The sequence below is a fragment of the Erigeron canadensis genome, chromosome 1 (assembly GCF_010389155.1).
Source record: "Erigeron canadensis isolate Cc75 chromosome 1, C_canadensis_v1, whole genome shotgun sequence".
In the NCBI taxonomy this organism is placed as follows: domain Eukaryota; kingdom Viridiplantae; phylum Streptophyta; class Magnoliopsida; order Asterales; family Asteraceae; genus Erigeron; species Erigeron canadensis.
Genome location: NC_057761.1, coordinates 3,735,398 through 3,747,981, shown reverse-complemented (window position 1 = coordinate 3,747,981; position 12,584 = coordinate 3,735,398). Strand labels below are relative to the sequence as shown.

General features: G+C 33.7%; 1 protein-coding gene across 2 annotated transcripts; it reads left to right on the top strand.

The window, feature by feature from the left end:
- Positions 1–5,108: 5,108 nt before the first annotated feature.
- LOC122578811 (polyadenylate-binding protein-interacting protein 12-like) lies at positions 5,109–11,267 on the top strand. Of its 2 annotated transcripts, none has more exons than XM_043750866.1 (11): positions 5,109–5,415; positions 5,520–6,003; positions 6,211–6,318; positions 6,411–6,455; positions 6,572–6,644; positions 6,734–6,846; positions 6,936–6,995; positions 7,083–7,130; positions 7,221–7,289; positions 10,701–10,762; positions 10,843–11,267. In XM_043750866.1, exons 2-11 carry the CDS (start codon positions 5,584–5,586, stop codon positions 10,898–10,900), a joined length of 1,056 nt encoding a protein of 351 aa, XP_043606801.1. In that variant the 5' UTR covers positions 5,109–5,415; positions 5,520–5,583; the 3' UTR covers positions 10,901–11,267. The 2 variants fall into 2 exon arrangements, with proteins under 2 accessions (XP_043606801.1, XP_043606794.1); XM_043750859.1 differs by having other exon boundaries at positions 6,208–6,318.
- The last annotated feature ends 1,317 nt before the right edge of the window (positions 11,268–12,584 follow it).

Genomic DNA, 12,584 nt, shown 5'->3' with positions numbered 1-12,584 from the left:
TTTATGTCTTTATATCAAATAAACACCCTTTATACAACATTTTTCTGATTAGTTTTGGCATAAGCTTTGTGTATAAACCTTGGTTTATAAACAATCGTCAGTGACTGTTTGTCCATCGTGTATAAAATATATTCGAGACATAGGAGATCAAATATATGATCGTTGGCGACCGCCTATAAGTGGCATACGCGCGGATCTATACTTATTTACGTATGAATGATCGTAGTAAATGTGACTGTGTTATTTTTTCCCCAAAGAACAACACCGAGGCTAACTCCATTAGTATATTTCATTAAATACTTTCATATAGTATCTTGTATCTATGTCTTTTTACTCATTTTCACCAAAGTTCAATTTATGTAATGTGTAATTATTTGTTTTTAAGGTAAATTTTAGACTCAACTGCATTTGTTTTCTATTATACGAGAATGGTACTCGCGCGTTGCGGCGGTCGTCGAGTTAGTGGAGGTGAGATGGTGGGGTGATAAGTCATAGAGTGTGATTGGTCACAGAAAGTGATAGTTCATAGAGTGTGATAGTCAAATGTCTTAGTTGTCCGCCCTCGGATTTAAAAATTTGTCGAAAGTATATCGAATGACATATTTAATGAAAGAACATGAAATTTTAATAACACCTATATAATTTTTATAATTTATCGATGTACGGTTTTTGAGATAAAAGATTTTGAATGAATTGGAGAAATAAATGATTTATGGAGGGGTTTGGAAAAAAAAATGATGGTTGAGATTTGGGGAAAACGAAAGGGTAATATAGTTGTTTTAAGTAAATATATTATAGGGGATATTTTAGGAAAATAAATGTTTAAACTTAAAATTTAGGCAGAGAGTTTTTTTTCTTTATACGGAGTAATATAGTATAGATAACCATCTCCATATATCTATATGTATGCATCTGAACATCAACATATATCTATATGCATGCATCTAATATCTTCTTATGAGTTTATTACCGAATCTTAGAGTTTTAAGAAATTGTATCCGTAACTGAAAACTCTATATAATAATTCAAAAAGTAAAACATGTGATAGGAAAGGAAGAAAAAAAGCAAGAAGAAAGTGATCATAGTCTCATAGATTCATAAAATTTCTATCGTAAAATTTCAGCTACCAGCCTACCAAAATACTTGCATTACAATAAGAATCAAATAAGAAATACAAAAAGTCACATACATGATTTATATGGGCTAGAATCTATTGCTTTCATATTTTAGCACATACATTGGATAATTGGGCCTAATAAATGTAAAGGCCCATTTTTGATAATAATAGATTAGAGCCCATTGTGTACATATATATTGTGCGTACTGCCTGCGTAGGTACGTTCAAAGATAATGAAATTATAATCATTTTCGACCGTCACTATGACATACTTTAATAAACTGAATTCATCTAAGATGATATTGATCAACTGAACTAATATTTATAGGAATTGAGGTTTTTTTTTTTCTTTTCAAAACCAAGCAATAAACTCGAATCGATCACTAAGCGAGTATTTGTGACTTTGTATTGTTAATAGGTAATCATTTGAAAGAATAATACAATCTAGTATGATATAGTATAAAAAAATTGTAGCTTGGGAGCGCCCCGTCGTGCCCCATCTGCACGATCGGACGAGACTGAGTAAGCCCATAAATCCTTGTATGACTCGGGCTCGAACACAACGTCAATTCTTCATTGCCTTTTTAGGCATATCACAAAATGATACGAATAACATTGGAACCGAAATCCTTTGATTCACAAGAGATGAGTAATTTCACCATTACACCAACTTCGCTTGATTTTTGGACTTATACACCCACCCTACCCAACAAGCATGCAACATATCCTGACTAAAAGCTACACATGCGACAATGATGAGTTGGTGTAGTGGTTTGGAATTTCCCTTATGGTTTATAGGTCTCAGATGGTGTCAAAAATCATGGAATTCATGGGAACAAAAAATAACAATGCGAAGAATACTCAGGTGGTGTTAAAAGTCATAGGATCTAAAAATTATATTAAGAAAAGTAACTTTTTAGACGTATAACGGATAAAACTATACTACTAAATGAAAAAAAAGGGGTGGCAGGGCCCCTGTGGGTACCATTAAAGCTTCACCCCTGATAATGCGAAAACTTAACGGAAACCGTGCTTAAAAATGTTTACAAAAAGGTTTGTTTTTACTTTTTGAAAAATTTGATACCTTTTATTGATAAATAAAAGTTGAGTATTTTAAATTTAAAAATCAATAAAGTTGGATGCCTTTTTATGCAATTTACCCTAAACTAAAAATGTATCAAACAACAATAACAATCATTTTTATTCGTTCTAATATCGTTATATTAAACACACTGATAATATCCATATTCCTTTATAATAATTGTCAACCACTTTATATTTAGAAAGTATTAGAAAATGGTTAGATGAAAAAGTATTAATTACCCTTAATAAAAACTTTATAAGAAAAGGATTATTAGATATTATCAAATTTTCCTTCAATGAATTAATTTATATTTTAAACTCTTATCTTGTTAATATACACTCTAAGTCTTTATCTTCTAAAATATTTCTACTATTATTATTACATCAACTTACACGGTTACACCACTCGACACCAATTGTCGATATTATCACCACCTATTAACGACACCACTAAACTGTCGCCGCTGTTACAGCCTTCGCAATACGTCGATATCATGCTAGTGCTATTTTATGAAAGTGAATATTTAAAGTTAATTGCAAGATTGGTCCTTTTGGTTTAAACCATTTTGCAAGGGGGGTCCCTTTTCAACTATTGTTGCAAAGGGGGTCCCTATTTTGAGAATCTTTTGCAATTTTAGTCCATTTTGACGGAATCGTTATATTAGGGTGTTAACTGTGCACGTGAGCACCACGTGCAGGGGTATTCTTGTAATTTGTCATCCATTTGCCCACACACCTATCTTTTCCCCTTTTTATACCTCTTTTTATCCCGTAAATCACATTTATTTTATCTAACAAAACCCCTAAATTTTCCCTATATTCCCCCAAATCATACAAGAACCCTAAATCAAAATCATATAAGAACCAAATGCAAAATCGTTATCCATAATCAAAATAGTAATAACGTATTCGTCATCGTCATGAACTGGGTATTTCGAGAACACAATACTACTCCTAATCTGGCTGCAATATATGGTAAGTGATTGAAGTTATACCCTTTTTTCCTTAATTTAATTTTTGGATGTATCTGTTCATACAAAAATGTATTTGTTTGTTTATACTAAAATTCTATATAAATATAATTGTTATAGGTAAAAGTACTAAACACTTTACTTTGAAAGTTCATCATGGGGGATGGTTTACCAAGTCTCCAGGGAGGAAATATATGAATGCCAAGGTCAATTATTTCGATGTTGTGGATGGAGATCAGTTTTTAGTTCAGGAGCTAACTGATATGTTTAAAAAAAATAAGGTATGTAAAAAAAGTTCCAACTTGGTACCACTTTAAAGAACCTAAAAGTGATCTTGATTTAGGACTGAATTCTTTAGGCAATGATGATGATGTTAGGCAATTATTGAAGTTTGTTCCTAAAAACCTAATCATAGAAGTATATGTTGAATTATGGAAAACCAATTTAGAGACTAGTTCAACCCTAACAACTGATGTTAATAATGATGATATTATTAAAGAAATAGATGATGCTCTATCACAACTCTTTGTGCCTGCTAAAAAAATGGTCCCTAAAAAGAAGTTGTTTACTGAATCACAACCTGGGATGGGTACAAATGAAAATGTGGATGATGAAACCCCTACAATTTCACCTTATGTACCAAAGCAAGTTCAAACAACTCCTGGTCTGGGTACAAATAAGGTGAATGATGTTCTTAATGCTGGTGCCTGGTGGTACAACTATGAGTCAATTATTAATGATGAGACCTTCATAGAGAACTTTGTAAATGTGGAAATTCATACTGAAGTTGGGCATAATACACATAATGATGAAAGTGTTGTACATGAGGCAAATTATGAGCATGTAGGTATACATATTGAGGAAAGTGATGAGGAGGAGGATCATGCAAATGAGGAAAACAATAATGATAGGAAGAGTAGTGACAATGATAGAGAGAGTGAAGATTCTGATTTTATAATGAATGATGAACATAGGATGAATGATGTTGAAGTTGATATGACTGACTTTAGGGATAACATACATTTACCATTCAAACAACAAATTATACTTAAAAAACTGCTACAAGTATAGAACTACTTAAACTTTCTCTTAATCAAGCTACAAAGATAACCCATACAATGAAAAAGACCCAACTTATGACCAACATCCTTTTGTATCTTCTTGCTTGATTCTACTTTACTCTAGCACAATCTTCTTTCTTGTTCAAAGATTTTAACAAACCTGGATATATTTCTTTAGCTCTTGCACACATTGGTCGATCATACCAATTGATAAACCCACAACTTGATCCCTGTAATAAACTGGAAAATCAATTTTTTAACTAAAAAGTGGGTAAATACCATGTAAAAATCTTACCTTTTTACCACAAGAATAAAATCTTCTTCCAGGATTGTTACATGTCCAAGAAGTGAGAATATCAGAATGAGAACCACACCGACATACCAACATTCTTTGATTTTGCATTTGATTGATTTAATTTACTTATTTTTCGATTTAGGGTTCTTATATGGGTTTTGGGGAAAATTTAGGGTTTTTGTTAGATAGAATAAATGTGATTTACGGGTATAAAAAAGGGAAAAGGTAGGTGTAGAGGCAGATAGATGGCAAAATACAAGAATACTCCTGCACGTGATGCTCACGTGCACAGTTAACACCATAATATAACGATTTCATCAAAAATGGACTAAATTTGTAAAAGATTCTCAAAATAGGGACCCTTTTACAATGATAATTGAAAAAAGACCTCCTTGCAAAATGCTGTAAACCACCGGACCAATCTTGCCATTAACTAGAATATTTATGTTGGGAGATGCTAAAATAAAATAGAAATATGGATGAATGAACATTTTAAAGATAGTGGCACATAAAGACAAACATAGTGTGTGTATATATCATCACATCACATATATTTATGTGTTTTGGATGTTGTGCCATGGGAGGAGGGTCCATTCTTCAAAAAGTGGTGTGCTTTAAACGGACGATCCGAAGAAGACACTTCTCTCCTCACCTCTCACTCACTCTCACACACACATATACACTCTCTCTCTCCCTCTAGAACATTCTTGTTGATGAATTCCTCACCTCTTTCTCTCCTTCCACCTTAAACCAAATTCTATATCTATCATATATATATAGATTATTATTTTATATAATCAATAAAAAGATATGATCTTTTTTTGACCACTTTTCTGTAATCTCTCAACCAACAATCTTTGAGCGGAATTTGATCAAATAATTAATCAGGTAAATATATACATATTCTCATATATATATATTTTTTGTGATCTTGAATTAAATTTTCTTGAATTTTTGACTGAAAAAAGGAAACCCCTTTTGAAATCTTGCAGAATTAAGGAACCCCTTTTGTTGATTCTTAGTGTAAGTGAGTGAAATTGGATTGAGACCATCATCATGGCTGTTGTCGAAAATGGTGGTTCGGTCGAAAACGAGGTTGTTGATCACTCTGATCAACAAAAGAAGATAACTTGTAAAGAAAATGGACATGAAAATGGTAATGGTAATGATAATTTGGTATATGAAAATGGAAATAGTGTATCAAATGAAAATGGATATGGTAATGATCATGAGGAACAGGGTTTTAAAAAAGAAATGAGGGATTTAGCCGAAATGTTGTCGAATTTGAATCCAATGGCTGCTGAATTCGTGCCCCCTTCGTATATAAATAATAATAGTTATAGTTATAGTAGGCCTTTTTTAGTGCCACCATCCCCTGTTGCTCATTATGGTTATGCTGCTATCAACAATTTCTTGATGCAAACTAATAACGCGATGTTTGCCAATGCGAATTCCAATGGTACTCCTGCTAGACGGGTATACTCGTTACCATCATCCTTTTCTATGATAACTTTCTGATGTATAATGTATTGTGTTTGTTTGGTGGTAAATAGATAGGTTTACTGGGGAAAGTTTCAAATAGATTGCTTTTTTGTGTATTTGCTAGAGAAATAATTGCATTTTTTAATTTTTATTTGTTTTATTGTTGTTTGTGGTGCTGATTTTGATAATTATGGCTAGAAGAAGAGTAACTTTAGTCATGGGAAGCGTAGGATGAATAGCCGAACTAGTATGGCACAACGAGATGATGTCATTAAGAGGACGGTTTATGTGTCAGATATTGATCACCAGGTAAAGAACTATAGATTATTTCTTGTTGGTTAGAGTTTGCTAAACAAAGTTTTAAACTTTTAGTTAATGCTTTCGGGTTTGTTCTGATTTAGGTAACTGAAGAACAACTTGCTGCCCTCTTTATCAATTGTGGACAGGTATATATATATATATAATTTAAAACTATAATGTTATGCCTTTGATGCTCTTAGGTAGGGAAAAAAGATTCTGTTATTAAATGTGCGGCAACTTATCTTTTATTCCAACTCAATAGGTTGTGGATTGCCGTGTATGTGGTGACCCTAATTCCGTTCTTCGATTTGCCTTTATAGAGTTCACAGATGAGGGTATGCCAATATAAGTTTATAAACTATCAGTAATACTTTTGTTAATTTATCTAGTGACTTACATCTCATTTCCTATACTCTGATTGCAGAAGGTGCAAGGAACGCATTGAGTCTTGGTGGCACTATGCTTGGATATTATCCCGTGAGGGTGCTACCTTCAAAAACTGCAATTGCACCTGTAAATCCTACATTTTTGCCCCAGGTAAGGTTCTTTCTTGACTTGTGTAGCTAAAATAAATTATAGATATGCAGTTTTGCTGATATGGACATGATGTGAATATCGGATTTTAGTCTGAAGATGAAAGGGAAATGTGTGCAAGAACCATCTATTGTACTAACATCGACAAAAAGGTGGTTGGAAACTTTCTGTTATGTTGTGTATGCTATTGATAAATGCTAGCATGAGAACGTTTATGTGATGTATTCTATATAAAGCAGGTTACTCAAGCAGATGTTAAACTTTTCTTTGAATCACTTTGTGGCGAGGTATGTGATTTTTCACTTATGAAATACAAAAAAGTGGTTGGTGGTTGTATTATTTGTTAACTTTACAATATGGAATCTCTAATATTATAGGTCTACCGCTTAAGGCTGCTAGGAGATTATCATCATTCAACTCGTATTGCTTTTGTGGAGTTTGTGATGGTAAGTTTCTAGCTTCTCACCTGATTTTGTTGCTTTGATTATAAAAATAGGTATTTTGTGTTTTAGTTAACCTAATTATCCGACCCACTTTGTGAGCTGACTGATCCCATGGCGTCACCTGCTTTGCGGATAGCCCATAGTCATTAAGGGTGATTTGTGTCTTTATTTGTTAGTCTCTTAACTGTCATGACTGAAAAAAATTGAAAAATAACACCTCTCCGCTTCTTGATCACTTGTTCGAAACCCTTGCTATCTTCATGGCATGGCTAGTGGAAAATCTGGGCATGGCCTTTGTTACAACTGATATTTAGTACCAGCCATCTCAACCCGATCTATATTAGGGGATTAGGGATGAGTCTGGGGGAAGGTTCTAACATTTTCGGGTTGATTTGGAAACTGCAAACTAGGGAACAGATTGAATGGGGTGACGTCGTCACTTTTATTAATATGGAGTGTGTCAAGCAGGTCATGAATTGGTTGACGACCAGTCTAGAAGTTGCGGACTAACCTGATTCGATGCACTCGTTGGAATGACTACTGCTTGTTTTGATCCTTTACCCAACCCGCTCGTTCTACCACATCTATTAATTATGCTCTCCTTATACAAGTGACATATTGACATAGGTTCTACCTCGTAATGTTTCGGATGGTAGATAGAACAACTTTGATTTATAATATATAATTTATTATTTGCGTATACTAAAACTTAGAAATATATTGATGCTAAGAACTATATGGTATAATTATATCTGCATATAATGAAGCCAAGAAATATATCATAATGGGTTCATTGGTTATACCCAATATATAAAACCAAAGATACATGATAGAATTGGTAAGAAGATATGCTTTAATCTTGGAGGGTACCCTTGAAGATGGGCATAATTTGGATGGTGACTGCTGAAACAAATTTGGTTTTGAGTTCGTAGCTGTTTTTAATGGGAGCTTTAAAAATTATGTGTGCATCATAGGTTGACTGGCAAGTGTATGATATAGAAAAAAGAAATCCTAGCATACCTGGATAAGTTATATCCTGTTTTTTTTTTTTGCTAATTTGTCTTCTTTATTTCTTCAACAGTTTATATCATTTTTGACTCGTCATATACAAAGAGAAGTAGATCAATTTCTTTTATTCTCTTCGAATATCCTGAAATAATAATCTTTACCACACACTTGATCTGACTTATAAAAAAGCTGCCAAGGAGAACATGGACCTTAGGGGAAATTGCAACGGTGAAGGTTTTACAGGGACATTCATTGGAACCTTCATGCAAGTGATGCCCAAGTCATGGAAATCCATGCTTAGAGTGATAGGGAAAAGCTCTTGTTCCAAAGAAAGTTTGAAATCGTTGATAAGTTTATTGGACATTAGAAACAATGGTCTATCCTAGAGAGTTTCTTTGTTACGTAGTGATTAATTTTATTCATAAGTTATTATAAAAAAATGCTTTAGTTTGCATTGCTGGTGGATATAGTTTGTTTCAATTGAGAGGAGTGGAATTTGGGATTCTTTTGAAGTGGTCAAAGTCCGAGCTCCCCAATTTACTTTACAGCCATGAAAATGTTTAGTTACAACAAACCCAAGAGTGAAGTCTTATTCATGAACATGTACCCACTAGGCGTTATTATCATGTATATCATGACTCATTCTTGATAAAGTTTGCTAACTCAACAGTTGTGGTTTTAGCCTTTTATGCCTGGACATAGTTCGATACCATTTGTGGATGATTCTTATCATGGAATGTGAATCGTTATTCCTGGTCTTCTAGGTTATGTGGACATAAGTTCACATGCTTTATATTGGCACCAGCTGGAGTCTATGATGCCTTTAAGAACATAAAGACTGGTTAGTTGCTATTGGCAGTTTTCTCATTTCAAGGGGATAGGCGAACCTATGCTTAGACCTTAACTATATACGATAGCCCAAAAAGATCTAATTAGTAGATTGCATGATTGCCTTGAATACTATTCTGTTGAAATATAGAGCCAGTAATAATACTTGAGGTGCCTCTTGAGTTGTCTATGAAGCATTTAGCTAATATTTTCACTCATGCTAGCTTTACAAGAATTGTGAGATAGTCCTTGGCTCCTTGCCTGACTTCAACTTGCAGGAGACCTTTCTTAGGTTGGCTCTAGCGAGAGTTGAGACTACTCACTGAATGTGGGTGCATGATCTACATCATGCCATGTAGATCCTCAATACTACTGATCTTGACTTCATAACCGAATCCTTTATGGAGCAATGGTGCTACCACCTTTCATGCACAAATATATCTGATAAGAATCTTTCATGTAGCAAAGGTACTACAATGTTTCAGAATAGTCTAGACCTAGTTGTGAAGTAAGAAGACATGTGCAATTACTTGGGACTATCATGGCAATATAATGTTTTAGCCTTTGATGGTAGATTGGTTGTGTATCAAAGGATGCTATAGAGCCTAAGGTAACATAATATTTACAATTTTAGCCAACAGCCTACTGCAACTAGTCTTGGTTGATGCTTCTTGATGTAATTTCTGGTTGCTGGTATGCTATCAGATTGCGGTGGTTCTTCTGTTAATGAACCTATTCTTTTAACATGCTTTTGTTAGAAGACATGTGGGCAACAATGGTTCACTTAGGAGAAGATCATAAGTTGGAGCTCTTATACTTGCCTATCTAAATGGGTGATTGGTGGGAGTAGCTAGACAATGTTTTCTTTGCTTTAGAAAGGACAATAACATTAATGAATGCCATTTGATCAATATGCCAAGCGTATTTTCGGTTTCTAAAATGTTTTGTCAGATCATTATTCCTCATATGCTTTTTTCATAAAAACACACTTGCTTTCTTCCTCCTTTTTGGTTTATGAAGTTTTGAATGTAAGATCTTTACAAGGGGGTTTCATTTGAAATGCGATAGTCAAACATAAGGAAGTGTGCAGTCAACTAGTAGATGAGGACACAGTTCTCTCCGCACCTTAGGAGAAAGAGTTCCGGCATACCACTACATCACAAAGGTTGGGTACGCCAGGGAGGCAGATGTAGTATCAGAAAAAGGCCAAACTGCTGCTGAAGGAATATAGTCTGTTTCAGCTTTTTGACATTTAGAGGTAGTCTAGAAAGGAAATATAATGACTAGATCATGTGATAAATAGAGCAGGTGGCGTAACTGTTCAAGTAAGAGTTTGTGCTTATGGAAACGATATTCGAGTCAAATTGTCTTTCATGTTGTATATTTATGGAACGGAGTTACTACTCGTGGGATAACCACTGTTGGTGTTTGCGCAATTCACGATATGATATCTGCTAGATAAAGAAGTGTTGGGCCCAGATTTTATGTTTTTCAGAGTGTGCAGCAGTTATGATAATTTAGTTATTATTTGGCCTAAAATAAATAGAAACGTTGTAATTATGGTTTTGGATCTTACAGGCTGAGAGTGCAATTGCAGCTCTGAACTGTAGCGGTGCAGTTTTGGGGTCATTGCCTATAAGGTACTGTTTGCTGCTGTTTTTAAGCTTAGACCTTGGTTTCTCTTGGCTTGTTGAAATATTTATCTTCTGTATTCGTGCAGGGTGAGCCCTTCAAAGACCCCAGTTCGTCCACGGGCACCTCGCCCTCTAGTCCACTGAGTCGACAATCTGGCTCTTATTATAGACTTGTCCACGGCCCATAGCCATATGTATAAACATACATATATGTAGGTAAAGAGGAACTGTTTTTAGGTACTAGTTTGGAATTTGTATTTCTGGTTTCTGTCCGAGTCCAAATACGTGCACGGATATCCTCAAATGTAGAGTTTGAATGTAAGTTTAAGGCTTAATTTACTTCGGTGTCGCACATTATTACGTTATTATGTCATAGATGTGGATGATCATCTTTTAGGAAGGACACTGATAGGGTAGTACTTGTCGGATGTGGATGATCATCTTTTAGGAAGGACACCTGATAGGGTAGTATTTTTCTTGATAATTTATCAATCGTTGATTTCCGATGTAATGTTGAAGCCATAGCATAGTGTAAGACATCCCAACTCGATACCTAAGATTTCTAAAGAATTTTGACCACTTAGGATGTAAAATCGAGTGAGATGTTTAATATGGTACCTAATGCCACAGATGGCTACATATATATGAACATCCAGAGTTACGTAATGCAAAGTATAGGGATGTTGCAGATAAAGTTGGTAGAATAAACAGATGGCAGTTATGTACCAAAATGACAGCTGCGTAAAGAAAAAAAGCAAGTTATATTAAAGCACGTGCTTTAACATGTCTATCTAAGGCTTCATTTACTTTTTACTTAATAATTCCAATAATAATTAAGTCAAATTTCATGTTTTTTATAACTTAATATACAAAGTGACAGTCAACAAAATATATTTTATATAATATAGAGACATATTCAATCATTTAATATATTCAGCACTTAAGTACCAAAAAAAGCAATGGGTTTTAAATTGACAAAAAAAAAAAAAAATCATTTAGCTTTATATAATGGGATAACCAACTTGAAATAATTCACGCAATTAGCAATATTTTTATATTTTTAAAATCATCATTTTATTCATTCACATAGATAGCAACGGATGAAGTTTACTGACCTGTAATCTATTCATATAAATAACAGCTGATGACGTGTAATTTGTTTTCTTTTTAATGACGTGGCATATTATGATTTGGCATTTGTTCAATATCTATATTTATTTTTCACGTCTTTATTTTGTTCAATAACTTTAAACTATTAAAAATTATCACTTCAATGGAAAAGGTTTTTAAAGCTTTTTATTTTTAATTAAATTGCTAAAGTGAGTATGAGGTTGTTCTATGGGGAACCCTTCACATACAAATATTTTATTATTTGTTTGAATTTAAAACAAATACATGACCCTCCATGATTTTCATGATTATAAAAACCAAATGTGAAGGGTTCCCCATCGAAGTTTAGATGGGGAACAACCCATACTCACTTTCCCATATATATATATAGCTAAAAGATAAAATGAGAACTAATAATTTATCGAGAACGGTGAGAACTAAAATGTTATTAAAATCAAGAGGGTTGGTAATGTAATTTACTAAATACAATATACTTAATTATCAATTAAAAATGGTTATCCCTCATGAATCACTCCTGCATTAATGGAATAACGGTTATAATATTTTTATACTCTATTTATTATACCATTTCAATAATAATACTCCTTTTATTACACCATTTACATGAACCAGATGATACATCATAGGAAAAGTGGATTTTTGGCTTCCATCTGGTTTATAGGAATATTCTACATCACTACTTTGTGTTGGTTTCACA